The 14,121-nt window shown below is 39.9% G+C and overlaps 1 protein-coding gene across 3 annotated transcripts in view; it reads right to left on the bottom strand.

Moving 5' to 3' along the window:
- The window catches only part of WFS1 (wolframin ER transmembrane glycoprotein), a 32,587-nt gene extending 18,870 nt beyond the window's left edge, over window positions 1–13,717 (bottom strand). Inside the window, exons 1-2 of one of the 3 annotated variants that reach the window (XM_064418716.1) lie at window positions 13,526–13,717; window positions 11,489–11,680 (exon numbers count right to left, since the gene is read on the bottom strand). In XM_064418716.1, the coding sequence (XP_064274786.1) occupies window positions 11,489–11,675 (187 nt within the window). In that variant the 5' untranslated portion in view covers window positions 11,676–11,680; window positions 13,526–13,717. The other 2 variants (XM_064418715.1, XM_064418719.1) reach the window with 2 other exon arrangements.
- Between the last annotated feature and the right edge of the window lie 404 nt (window positions 13,718–14,121).

Below are 14,121 nucleotides of genomic sequence, written 5' to 3'. Positions count from 1 at the left end.
ATACACACTTTATATGATCATGACTTTATGCATTCATTTGGGCTCAGAAAAAGAACTGACAGGAATGTGCAGTAGGAGGAGGATAAAACCCATGTGCTGCGAAGAATAAAGGATCTGAGATGACAGGATACAAAACAAAATTTCTGGATTGGCCCTGCCATTTTACAGTAGAGGAAGTATTCCTGAAGTGACTGAAAACAGTCAGGAACAGCTAAGCACATGCAACAACAAAATCTGTTCAGTCCTGCCCAGCGGGAACACACCTCCAACTAGGAGCCACTAGGAGCACACACCTAGGAAAATACATAACCATTTTCACTATTCCACGAGAAGATCTGAGAGTTGACACAGGTGAAAATTGTTATCAAGGTGGCCCAGCTAAGTGAGCCAAGCAAAGGTAAGTAGACAATCTTACAAATGATCTAATGATCTTACAAATTTTAGGTTTAGGTATAGAATTTTAAATGTAGTTTCCTTAACCTTTTGTTTGAAAAAATGTGACTAAGACAAAAAACAGAGCAGCAAAAAGGCCAGAAAGAAACAAAAATAACCTCAACTACATCCCAGAAAAATATGCATTCAAAACCAGGATATGATTTTAAATACATTTAATAAATTACTTTATATGTTAAGTAGTTCCTCCAACTAAGAAGGATACAAAAAAAAAAATTACAAACCTATTTTCCCCTAATTAAGAAAAAAAGTGGGTTGGACAGGTGGATCCAGCTCATACTTACATCTCTAAAGATAGGGAGCAAGGCTTCTCATCTAAGTCCTCTAAACAAACTAGAATGAGGGTTACATGGAAAAGTGAGAGATTAAGAAACAGAATATGAAGACTAGAAAAACACAGCTTTCATTCTCCCAGGGGAAAAACTATCAGTTTAGACACATGGGGATATAAAATAAGGGCTAAATCACTCAATACATTTGTATGAGTGAAAGAAAAAAGGGCTAATACCAAGATGCCAAAATCTGTCAATGATTCTGTGTTATTCAGGAAAAAAAAACCAAACAAAAAACCCACCTCAAATAAAACCAGCAGATTAAAGGAATTAATGACTAATTAAGTGAAAAAAGGCTAGATGAAATGCAGCAAACCAGGAAGGCACTTTATCACTGCACACACAGTGATAAGCTCTAAGCTATTATCACTCAGCATAACACTTTAGAGTTGTAGCAGTGTTTTATGAAAAACACAGTTCAGTACTAGTAAGACACTATTATCAGAGCTTTATAAGCTGGGGAAGAAAGTGAGGAGAATGAAATGGAGTGGGCAAACACAGAGACTATTCAGTGTCTTTCCAAACATAAGAACTCAAGGGCATGAACAGATTAAAAGTATTTGGCTAATGCCAAATATTTATGCGAGTTTAAAAAGGCTTTTCAAAAATGTTTAGGCTGCAAATAGCTAAAGAACATTCTGAATAAAATAAAGGATAGCAGAAGCACTGCATTTAGAAAAAGCCCCCTGGCTCTAACAGGTGTGCTGTAAATAACAGTAAATGATTCTCAGGAGAAAGGTAGCAAGAATCTTGAACCTGACAAAGCCTGTTACCAATCTCTACTATTAGCACTGAGTATTGACAGCAGCTTCTGTGAGCCTTCCTACACTGGAACACACCCATGCTAGTTCAGGTGTAAGAAAAAGCTGGATGGCATCCAGAGGAAGAAAAACCGCACTTCATGTTTTCATTAGCTTTATTCCAAAAGCACACTACTTAACTTCAGTGGGTACTTATAAGAAGTCACAGGATGTCAGGCATCTCCCTCAGTGTCACGTTATTAACTGACAGAGTAATTGAGACATTTGATGGAGTAGTATGGAACAAGATTTCACCCCAGGCACTTCTACCAGCTAAATTACTGGGGTGGGAGCAGGGAGTGAAGAATGTCTTCTTTGACATTAGATCTTCTCCCACATATGAACAAATTCTCTATGTACCATGAAGAGCACTGATGTCTGAACTGAACTTTGTCACATTGCACAGCCCTGTACTTATTTGGAGCTTCAGGCATACACCACTTTACTGCTTTAGCAAGAAGGCTTTACTGTAATTGAATCTGAAAGGGAGTAACTGTCTCAATCACAAGGAAAATTACTTGCTTCTACTGTGAGTGGATACTAATATGAATAAACTATATTCACTGCTAAACTCCACTCCTCCCACCATGCTCCACAAGGTAAGATGAACAAATGAATGTGTAGGTGGAGATTGATATGGCACAGAAAAGACAGATATAGAATTATTTGTATTTGAAAAAGCCTCTTCTATGACTGCCATTATCAAGACTTGAAGCTGGATTTTTACTTAACCTTTTTTTCTGCTTAGGAATTTCCATAAAGACATGCCTCTGAAGTGCAACATGCAAAGCTTATCCCATTCTCAGTATTAATTAAGAGTGCTTAAGTAGTACTTCCAGATAGGTTACAACTGCTCTACAATGAAGTTTATAGAATCACAGAAGCAGTCTTTGCCACAAGTTTCATAAGAGAAAAAATTAAAATGCAGCTGTATAACCCAGCATTGGATTAGGCTGAAAAAGAAATAGCCAGTAAAAGGTCAAAAACATGCTATGAATCCTGTGCCAAAAGAATTTAGGCTGGTGCACCAAAGGACCTGTATCACCTTAACTATTACCATATTTACAAAGACAATCAGCTTGCTCGAAGCCAGTCAGTTTTTAATACTAATTTTTCATCCTCAGTTTGCATTCAACAGTGCTGAAGTGTGTTCTGTTCCCTAGATTTCTAGGTTTTGCTAGAAATAACCCAAAATGAACTACAAGAAAAAGCATCATTTGGTTTCTTACAAACCAAGCATCCAGCTGCTGAAGACAACCCACCTGCAAAACCTCTTTGAGGCACTTTGAGGCACTGGCATCTTTCAGCTCTGCATGACTGAATGGCACTCTCATACAACTGCTGAAAGGAAATCCTTCTCTTACAGCTCAGTTTTCATCAGTCTTGTTCTCTATTCATCCAGTATTTACCTTTGCTATAGTATAGTCAGAAAATGTTACAGCTTCTCAGGAAGTCAGTAGATGTCTTACTGCACTGTTCAAAACTGTGATAGGATGGTACTGTAATAATCTTGTTTTATTCTGGTGCTTAAAAAAACAGAAAGCAAAATAACCCAACAAAACCCAAACCCCAAAGCATGACTGAACCATGAGAAAAACACCCTGTCACAAACATGAAGCAGTTCATTCATGTCAGAAGAGTGAATGAACTTGCTTTAACAATTTTCACAAATTAAATATACTTGCTATAGAAAATCCTTTGGTGGTAGATTTTCAGTAATAGTATGATGGTATAATAGTATCATTTACTAGCATGAAGGAAACTTTATAACATGGGATAGGGAGCAGGCGACAAAAATGCATTCACACACAAAGTAAATAATTGAAGCCTATTTGTCAAGCAATAAATAATCAAGAAAAAGTAGGAAAATGAAAGCTTATGAGGGTGCCTGTCCATGGATATCAACCAAAACAGGCAGAGCAACACATTTTGTGCCAAATCTGTCTACAAGGTTTTTCTTGCAGAGTCACATCCGATATAATACATCCAGCTCCTTTTGGAAGTGCATGGTGGTAATTCTGATAGTGTTGGACTGGATTTTATGCTTCTTTCTGCAAGTACAAATCTGGTAAGTTAATTTAAAAAAAATGAAACAAATTCAACAATTTCAAGGAACAGCACACAGCTTTTTATGGAAGAATTTATTTTCAGTATGAAACAAGCTTTCTTGATTTTCAAACACCCTTAGGAGTAAAGACATACACAAATAATGCAAAATAAAAATAATTTATTTTGTTAAAAGATGCTATGTAAGCTTATTTCCCAAGTGAAAGATGTCAGATCTCCTCAATTCATCCACAGGTAGAATATGTACTTTTAGAAAATCTGATCTGTACATTTTATAACAGCAAATGCAGGTTCTAACAGCTTTTTTGTGTCACTGGATTGTATCGTTGAGCTTTCAGTGCTCAGGAGAGCCAGCCTGAGTCTCTAGAGAAATACTCCTACTCACTTTCCACAAGTTCCAAAAGCTCAGTGGTATTGTGTGCAATAACTGGGTAGGAGTAAAGTTTCTGGAAAGACTGACATTCCACTTAAATCTGGAATCAAGCATCATGTCATAAACATGATTTGTACATATCAAATATAATGACAGAGGAACTGACTGGAGGAGAAGAAGAAATACTTTGCTCAACAAACACCAACGATTTGAAAAAAGGTTTTATTAACTTTAGATGCTTATCCATGAGTGTTGAATCCTTTCATCCATTCAGAAACCTCCTGAATTCTTAACTGCATAGTAAGGGCTTGGTACAATTAAGAGTACATTGCACTTTTTTTTTATGCCTCTAACCTCCATGGTCAGATCTTAAGACAGTCCTACTTGTCCCAAGAACAATTCCAAGTTCTTATACTACCATATTTTGGAAGGCATTCTACTTTAAAAGGTGATAACAGTGATGGGAGAGACGGGAATAACATTTGTTTACAGAGTTGTTCAAGACTAGGACTCAACTCTACTTTCTCTGAGAGGAGCAATGCATTTGTAGATATGGTAATAGTCTTAGTCACACCACAACTGCAAGTCATCAAATAGCATTAAATTGAACTGGGAACAACTTCTGCACCCCCACAAAATGAACGTAAATTGTCAGGAGAGCAATAAAAAAAAAAGCATGTAGGTGGAAAACTAAGAGTGATATAGACTACAAATTTTAAAAGTGGAGGAAAAACCATTCTTCAATTCTGTATTTTTCTAGCGTAGCTATTACTGTACAATGATCTTTTAAAGTCATTAAATTAATTTTGTATGTAACTAATGAGCCAGTCCTGCTGCTTTTTCTATGCCAGCATCTCTGGTTGAATCCATTATGGATGAGCTGCGATAAATCTAACATAAGTCTGCAGTTCCATAACTGTAGAGTCAAAAATAAATTAGCATTTTGTCATTTCTTAGTTGATAATCATCAATATTAACTATTTCCACCAAAAATGGAGAAAGCAATGAAAAACAATGTGACAAGATGAGACCACAGAGCTCACCAAGCCCACATATTTTTGTAGGTGCAGACAGAAAGTTATCACAACCTGCACAATGCACATGGAATTTTAGCAATTCTGCAGTTTGAGCACTTCACCACATTGACACTCCAGCAGTCCATTTGCTGTCAAAACAAAGGGGCCCTTAAAAAAGGAACATTCCAACTTTTTAGCAAATCCACAAATCTAGTGACTTAAGCATTTCTAATAATTAACTTTTCAAAGTTTACCTTTACATCCCAGTTTACTGTTCCCAGTCTCACCTTCTAACTTTCACAATGAAGTGGGGCTGCTGCTGCTGCTGCAAGGGGCCCTCCAGCAACACAACAGCTCCAAGTCTCTCCTTGATTACTGTACTGGAACAGGGATTTGTCTGCACAGTGGAACTCACATACTGGATCTCTTCTGAAGGAAACTGAATTGGAAGATTCCAATCACTACATTAAATTCTTAAATTTGCACAAAAGGAATGTCAAGTCCCTCACACCAAAGAATTTATAGGGCCACTCCCATTTCATTACATAATTCACTAATATGAGTATAGCTCTTCCTTTTCTACCCTTTCTTTCAGCACCCTGGAACTCTGCTAGAAATTTTGCTATTATAAACAGATTAGGAAACTGATCCACCTGGAAAATAATTAATGAAGACTGAGCTAGGGCACCTTCCATAATCTGGTTCATCATATGAATATAAAAAAGATACTATATATATATATATATACACTATATATATGAATATAACAAAGATACTATTACTGATAGCAGTAATAGTATCTTTGTTATCAGCCAAAAAACCCATTTATGTATTTCAAATGGAGGAAGAGGGAAAGATGGAGAATGTTTCCTCAGATAAATGGGTGTTCAATCCTCCTCCTATATAGGGCAAAAATACCAGCATGTCACTAACAATAGCAGCAGACAGGAACAAGCCTATTTCCATTGTTCTGCACCAACAATGATGATGTCCCAAAATTTTATCAAAAAATACAGTCATTAACTTTTGTTTGGATAGAATCCTTTCTCTCCTACAGCAATGCCTGGCAAATGAGCTTTCTAGGAGCTTGAGTATTCAAAAGTAGAGTTTGAAGGGGCATTAATAAACTGACAGATAAATTATTAAATAATTAATACTTCAAGGCATAATCCTCCGCTTTGAGATTTTTCAAGCTTTGCACAATCACTTCAGTTTGCCTCAAGAGTTAGTCTGTAATAGCTAACTGCCAAAAAGTAAAGACACAGAAGTGCTAAAATAGAGCTTTGAAGCAAAGCTCCTTTGTAACCTGAAGTGGAAGAGGGTAACACTTAGAAAATATTTGTAAATTAGATAGGTTCCCTTTTTGTTAGCTATCATTTAGCAATGCCTTGGAGACACACTGTTATAAATTGTTGCAATGCACTGTAAACTGTTTAAAAGATTTTTTTACTGTTTATAAATTTGAAGTTAGTCAATTAGTAAAATAATTCTCTTCCTAGAGGTACAAAAAAACTTTTATAATTTAAGTACACACAGAACTCTGTATATCTACAAACAAAATATAATAAATTGATTTCTGTCTGCAAAGCTCTCTGTACAAACACCTTCCCAAGTGTTCCCAATTCTAGAACAAGAGATTACAGCAAAACCATGGACAAAAACCCAACTAGTTCTTTAATCAAAGAGACCTTTCTTCAAGCACTTTCACTTAGCTCTGCAATTTCTCCTTTTCAACCTTATTGGCTAGCAAATGTGCATGAATGATGTAATAAACCAGTAACAATCTGTTTTGTGCACATATGAAAAATTACCATCTTCTCCCCAGCTTCTCTAGTACCTTAGCATGATCACTTTCATCTGCTGACTGGCAGACAGTCAATTTTTACTAAAGACACTTTACATGCTTGAATGTACTTCAGCATTACAAGACATGGGAACTCCTCCAGATAACCTCCAGCACAATAAATGCTCACCTGGGGTGAGAGTCATCCAGTTCAAGTTATCACTGTGGCTGAATTGAAGCAGTTATTTGAATCCAGATATGACAGTCAAGTATCTGATCACGACAGGATCGCGAGAAGTGACTCTCAATTCTGTTTTCCTTTCATCTGATTTAAACCATCTCCTGGGACAGAGATCTACTTTCTAATTCAGCAATAGAGGGCACTTACCTTGACTGCAGACTCAGGCATCTCTTTCAAAAAACATTAATAGCAGCAGTACTACAAATACTCACATACTAACTAAGTCACCATGTTGAAAGTGCTTTTTTTCCAAGCTCTGTTCTGTGTGTAAATAGATGAAATGGTTCTTCTAGCAAGAATGATATTTTTAAGCCTACTGGGAGAATTTTGTGTTGGGAGCTCCAGAGCTCTCACCTAAGCTCTCTCTTTTCACGTTGCTTTAAGTCTGTATCTGAAGGAAGGAGATTCTACAAAGTGAATGAAACACAGAAACACAGAAAAACCAGACAGGGGTATGTAGCACCTGGACCAGAAACTGAGGGGCCTGTGCACCTGAGAGACATAAAAGTCTCTTTTGAGATCAGGGTCTTAGTCTGTTTCAAGAGACTTCCCTAGCAAGCAGAAACTGGTCTTCCCTGCTATACACAAACTCTCCTGTAATTTGCTTACATGAATACTGATGACTCCATGGCTTTAAAATTTCAGGAGCCCTAATTATTAGTGTATATGCTTTGCTCACTAGTAAGCTCCCTGTCCATGAACATCCTTGAAAGAGTAACCATTTTTTTTCTCATTTATTTTTAAACATGAAAGCTGACATATTGACATTCACTCTATTCCTACATATACAAGGAATGGAAAACCAAAGCCATACATAAGCAGAATGCAAGAGTTTTGAGTAGAAATAGGAATGCCCTCCTTTTCTTTTTTAACACAACAAAACCTGTATCTATAAATTATCCTAAAGATTGATTATTTTTTTCACTAAATTAAATTTGCTCAGTGAATTTTCAAAATACTGTTACCTCCCACTGTGAAAGAAATTATTCAAGGAATAACATAAACATTAACTAACAATACATTAGCAGAACAGAGACTAAAAAATTGCTAAGAAAAAAAATGGTAGTATAAGAGTTTGATCCAAAGGAAGTACCTGTTCTGCTGAGGCTATTGTTTGTGTTTAAGTGCTTTACTGAGTCAGAGCCAAGGCATTCATTAATTTGTTGGATTACACTACAAGGTATGGATAATGCTGCCAGAACAGATGATGAGATTTGTGCTTCCAGGAAACAAATTACTTAACATTCACTTTGATGCTATAGCCTTAAACAGAGTGTATATTAACAACAACTGGAAGAAAAGGGACATATCAGAAATACAGATGGTGTCAAGAATATTACATGAATTAGTAAAATGGTTGAGGTAAGAAAGGACCCCTGGAAGTCACCTGTTACAACCCCTCTGCTCATGCAGGTCCACCTAAGTTGGCTGCCCAGGACTGTGTCCACATGGTTTTTGAGTACCTCAAAGGATGCAGACTCCATCACCTCTCTGGACAACCTGTGCCAGTGCTCAGTCACCGTCACAGGAAAAACAAAGAAAGTGTTTACTGATGGTCAAAGGGAATCTGCTGTTTGTGCCAGCTGCCTCTGATCCCTGTGATGGAGACTGCTGGAAAGACCATGGCTCCATCCTTTTTGCACTCTACCTTCAGCTATTTATGCACATTGATAGATCCCCCTGAGACTTCTCTCCCTCAGGCTGAACAGCCCCAGCTCTCTCAGCTGTCTCCCACAGGAGAGATGCTGCAGCTCATTCATTATCTCTGTGGCTCTTTGCTGAACTCTCTCCATGATTCTCATGCACTGAGTAGTCCAGAACTGGATGAAGCACGCCTGTGCTGACTGGGGGGGAAGGATCTCCTTCCACCTGTTGGGCAATGTTTCAACTACTGCAGCCCAGTATACCAGTGACCTTCTGTGGGGGAAGGGCACATGGGCCTGTGCTAGGTAGTCCTGAGCTGAAACTGCCTTCCCAAATAATTGAGATACAGAGTATGTTTCCCCTTTTTAAACAGACATTTTAGCTGATTTATTAAAAAATATACAAACTTAAATTTGTTACAGTAATTTAAATTTGAGCAAGACATTTAAGTCATCATTAAAGAGGAGTGTTCTACGTATTTAGTAAGATTTGAGACAAATTTCTATATATTAGTGTGCTGGTCTTTTCTGTCCTCTTCTCCATCACTCTGATTTAGTCATGATTACAGAGACTATTGAAAATTACCCAACTTCTTAATCTTCCAAGAAAGAAGTCAGAGCAGCCCTTCCCAGAACATCTGGTCTGGAGCATATTTCCTTTCATACAACCAAACCACAACATGCCCTGGCGGAGAGTCATAATCCTTCCCTTCTCCTAGACCTGTGAGAAACTCAAATGTTATTTATCAGTAAGGGCTCTAGTGATTCCAAGGAACACCTTCTCTTTGAGGTCATATTTTGAGAATTTCTGAAGAGGCAATTTTATGTTTGACATATCAGTTTGTTTTGTATTTGTTTTCATATGTACATCTTTGAATTTGTATTTTTATTTGCAGTTCTTTCTAAAGTCCTACTAAAATGCCCATTTTTATGTTCTGATGACCAGAACTTCCTTTCTTTTCATAAAGTTTTCAGTTCTAGAAACTGTTAGCACTATGACAAACGGCATAACTCTAAAACCATAAGCCATATAAGAAAGTCCTGTATTATGTATTATTGAAGACATTTTCTATCTAAATTCACTAAAATGTTGGTTGTTAGAGATTCCAGCAAGACACTATGGCAATGGTAGCTCATTCTGCTGCATTAAATACTTGAGTATATTAAGGGCATGGGAAGGGCAATGACAGTGGCACCAGGCACCCATAATATTTTAATGGGAAGAGACTTAAAGCAATCAGGAATGAGTCACAACTGAAAAGAAGAAATGCATCAATGCTCAAAAGCCCTCTTTAATAAGCAGCATCTCTAATACAGTGCTGCATAGGTAGGGATCATTACCAAATACACAGGACTGCAAAGAGAACTGAGATAAAAATCAGTGTGATTTTAAAAGTCCAACATTTGTGTAGAGTAAGAAAATCTCCAAATTAGCTAGAAAAGAATAGCTGACAGAACCCATGTGCAAAACACCACTAGTCAGACTGTGCTGATTTCCAGAATCTCGCATGAATGCGGGCAACAACAGAAACCTATGTATTGCTTTTTCAAATCATAGTATAACTAAGGCCAAGACAACTTCATATCATGTTCCTATTATAGTCACTATTCTTTCCTTGTTGAAGCACACTAAGAAACTGGAAAATGAAGAAAGAAAACATATCTGTTAGCACTGACTCTAAATTAGCAACCATGTAGGTAATGTTAGAACTGTCAAATCTCCATAATCTCTCAATTCTTTTACAAGTGGGCTAGATGACAAAATTGGTACTGAACACTGAGGCATGATATAAATTCAGGTATCCAAAAAAATTCTCCTTCATTGGGAACAGGGAACCCATAAGGTTCCAACAGTCAATTATGAATTAGATGCAAACAGTAGATTTGCTGACACAGCCATAATACTGGCCTGAACTACAAGCAGAGCTCAGTTGCATCTGGTAAGTGCCACAGAGATAGTTACATATTTAATGATTTTAAACTCTTGAATAGCCTTACTATCTTTAGTAGAGAAACTCATATTTGTGAATATAAGGGCATGTACATAAGCAGTTTCACAGTCTAAAGTCCAATTTTAAAGGACGTTAAAGAGCAAGAGATGAGCTAGACCTTGAGCACAAGACCATCTTGCACAAGTGTTAGATTAGAAACTTAATTAAAACTGGAAGTCAGCAGGTGAATACAGGAGCCAGGTGGTTTTGCTCCACATTTTGCACAAGACCTTACTCTCATCCTATCAGTTTCCACAATCTTTGAAACTCAATGGGCTCACAGCAAGTGGGAGGAAAGAACCCCATCATTCTGCCTTTCATAGTGTATCATGACTGTAAATCCAAATTCTTATCTTACTGCCAATATAAATTTTGGCTTCAAGTAGCAGTTCATTATTCCATCAGTCTACATTACAGTAGTATCTTATGCATCCACATTAGAATTCATATTAAAGCTATAGTTATAGCGTGTGTTCTAGCCAAACAAAGAAATTAAATTGAAACATTATTATGCTAAATTTAATTAAATCTCCCTGCCAGTTTTTCAAATAAAGTTATTTCCTATTGCTTTGTATGAACCTGAAAAATTAGATATGAAAGCTCGAAAATATGCACAAAGGAAGCTGAAGTAGAAAAGACTCTTCCACAACAACAGGTTAAAAGAAATTAGAGAAATTTATTTTCCTACTTTACAGTGTCATTAAACAGAGTCTCGAATACATATACATTAAACATTGGGAGATTATTGTGTGTGAACCAATTTTGCATAAGAATTGCTTTTATACTTACCCTTTTTTTCTGTTTTCTCCCTGCTACGGGAGTAGCCAGGAACTGAAGAAGTTGCAGAATCTGCTGAAGATGTTCCAGGTCTCTGACTGTTCCCACTATGGCCCACAGGAGCAGCATTTAGCTGGGACCTTCCAAGATGCTGCTGGGGGTGAGAGGGACTTGAGGTGGGATCAGGATCTGAATTCATTTTAGCTGCCAAAGAAGAAAATGATAAATTATCAGAAAGCAGGGTTACAATATAAAACTGAATTACTTTTTATTCATTCACAATGAATAAAAACTGGAAATCTGAATGTATTTGTATAAGTAGGTAAACAAAAAGCCTAGAAAACATTAAGAAGGCTGATAGGAACTTCAGGATTTAGCTATACATTCTTCAGTAATTCCCAGCATGAGCAGCTATAGCTGATTCTGGCCACATATACAACATTGTGCCAGAAAAGTGACTGCTTTTTTTCCTAACTAATAATAACAACTGGGTTACAAGTATAAACAAATAATAAAACTAATAACCAATCCTGTAAATGCTGCATATACATTTCTTCTTTGAATTTAATGTTCTGCTTATACATGCTAGAAATAAAGACTAGCCCCAAACTTTTTATGGACATTTTATATGGACAAGAATAGAAAAACTTGTGTCAAAGGCCTAGTTAACTGTCATCACCTAATCAGGAGACAGAGAATAATGATAAGAAGGCAAAGCAGGAGGAGATGTAAACTCTGCATGGGAAATCAGAGGAGGAACACCACCAAGGATGCTGTTTTTAGACATTATCAACTTAAATGCCCATGTTTCAAAATTACCTTATTTTAAATACATTCATATCCAACTTAAAAAAACCCAAAACAATTCATACATGGCAGGGAGGCAAAGGCCTTACAAGAGAGGGCCTTTTAACTATAAGCCCTCTCAAAAACAAGAGGGATCTCTGCTCTACAGTAAAAAGTTCTCTCAATAAGCAAACTTGCATAAAAATGCCTACTGAAAGTTTGGCTTTCACAAGACAAAAGTAGCAAAGACAAAAGACTGCCACAGCATAACACATAGCAACTCTTACTGCTTAAGAACAACTTCCCTGAAGTTAAGCAATTTGCAAGGAGCATTTTAGAATATTTCTAGCAATAAACAGTATTTTAAAATTCTGTATAAACACAGAATTAATCCAGAATACCAACCTGAAGATGTTCTTGTAAAGATGACAGCAGTATAGCCAAAACCACAGACACCACTTAACTTTTTCCACTCAAAGGACACTAAAATCACGACAGGGTGCTAGGAGTACTAGCAATGTCTCCACTGCCAAACATCCTACTTGTAATTTGACAACTTGGCTGCAAAAATTAAGCTGCCCTAAACCAGAAGATATTTTACTGATACAACTAAATGCGTTTCTGTATTATGTTTCTACATCAAGTTATAAATAAACCAACATAGTTCAGTTCAACCTTCAAACAGCCCTCGGAAAACACAGAGATTAAAATACCTTCCCCGTAAACCAGCATGAGTATTTTTAACCATTATACAATCACAAAAAGTTACTGTGCCTCCAGTTTTAACTTGACCTTAGCGCTTTGTAAGAGGGACGGCGAGCGCGGCCAGGCCGCGCCCGAGGCGCCCCGCGGGGGATGCGCGGCTCGGACGGGCCCGGCTGCGCCCAGAACGGGCAGCACGGGCACGGCCTCTCCAGCCCAGCCGTGAGCAGGAGCTCACCTCGCTATCAGCCAGCTCGCAAGAACACTCCCGTCCCAAAAAGTCACTCTGCGCGGGTCCTACAAAGGGCGCCGCCAACTTTTCCTCCGCGCTGCTCACAAGCCAGCGGGCGGTGACTCCGCACCCACGGCGGTGACTCCGCACCCAGCGCCGCCAGCCGCTCCCAGTCGGGAGCACCGGGGGTCGCTCGGCCTCGCTCCCCGCGAGGTCCGAGAGTGCCCGGGCGGCCCTGCCTCTCCGGAAGGCCAGGGAGCCCCAGCGGGGGGCGGGAGCGGGCCGGCAGCTCGGGCCGTCCTGCGCGGGGTCCCGCCCCAGACGCTCACCGAGCCCGGCCGGGCGAAGTCAGCACCGCGCACCGCCGGTGACGAACCTCCCGCAGCTCCAGAGGCGGCCGGACGCCGACTGGGGCTCCTCCGGCTGCCCGCAGCCCCGGGGGGCGGTGCTGCCCCGCCCATCGGCCGCGGCCCCCTCCCCTCTCCGCTACCACTCTCCGCCCTCCGCTCCGGGGGCGGGCTCCGGCGAGGCCGGGCGGGGCCGGCGGCAGGAGGCGGAGGCCGTCGCGGTCGCGCAGGGCCGGCGGGGCGGAGGGGCAGGCGGTGGCAGAGCCGCAGGACCGCGGGGTACAGCAGTACCGGGTGTGGCAGCGGGCGGGGGATGGCCGCCCACCCGTGGGACCGAGGGGTGTCAGGACGGGGGCGGGCTTGGGCCGCTGCAAAATGGCGGAGGACGGAGGGGCCGGGGTGAGGCCGCAGCTCCGCTGCAGCGGCGAGGGGGCCGCAGGGTCGGTGTGAGCCAGCCCCGGGTGAGGGTGCAGCTCCGATCCAGCGGTGTGGCGGCCGCAGGGTCGGTGTGAGCCAGCCCCGGGTGAGGCCGCAGCTCCGCTCCGCTGCAGCGGTGTGGCGGCGGCAGGGTCGGTGTG

Source organism: Passer domesticus, chromosome 4 (genome assembly GCF_036417665.1).
Source record: "Passer domesticus isolate bPasDom1 chromosome 4, bPasDom1.hap1, whole genome shotgun sequence".
NCBI classification, from domain to species: Eukaryota; Metazoa; Chordata; class Aves; order Passeriformes; family Passeridae; genus Passer; species Passer domesticus.
This window is presented reverse-complemented; position numbering and strand designations above follow the sequence as displayed.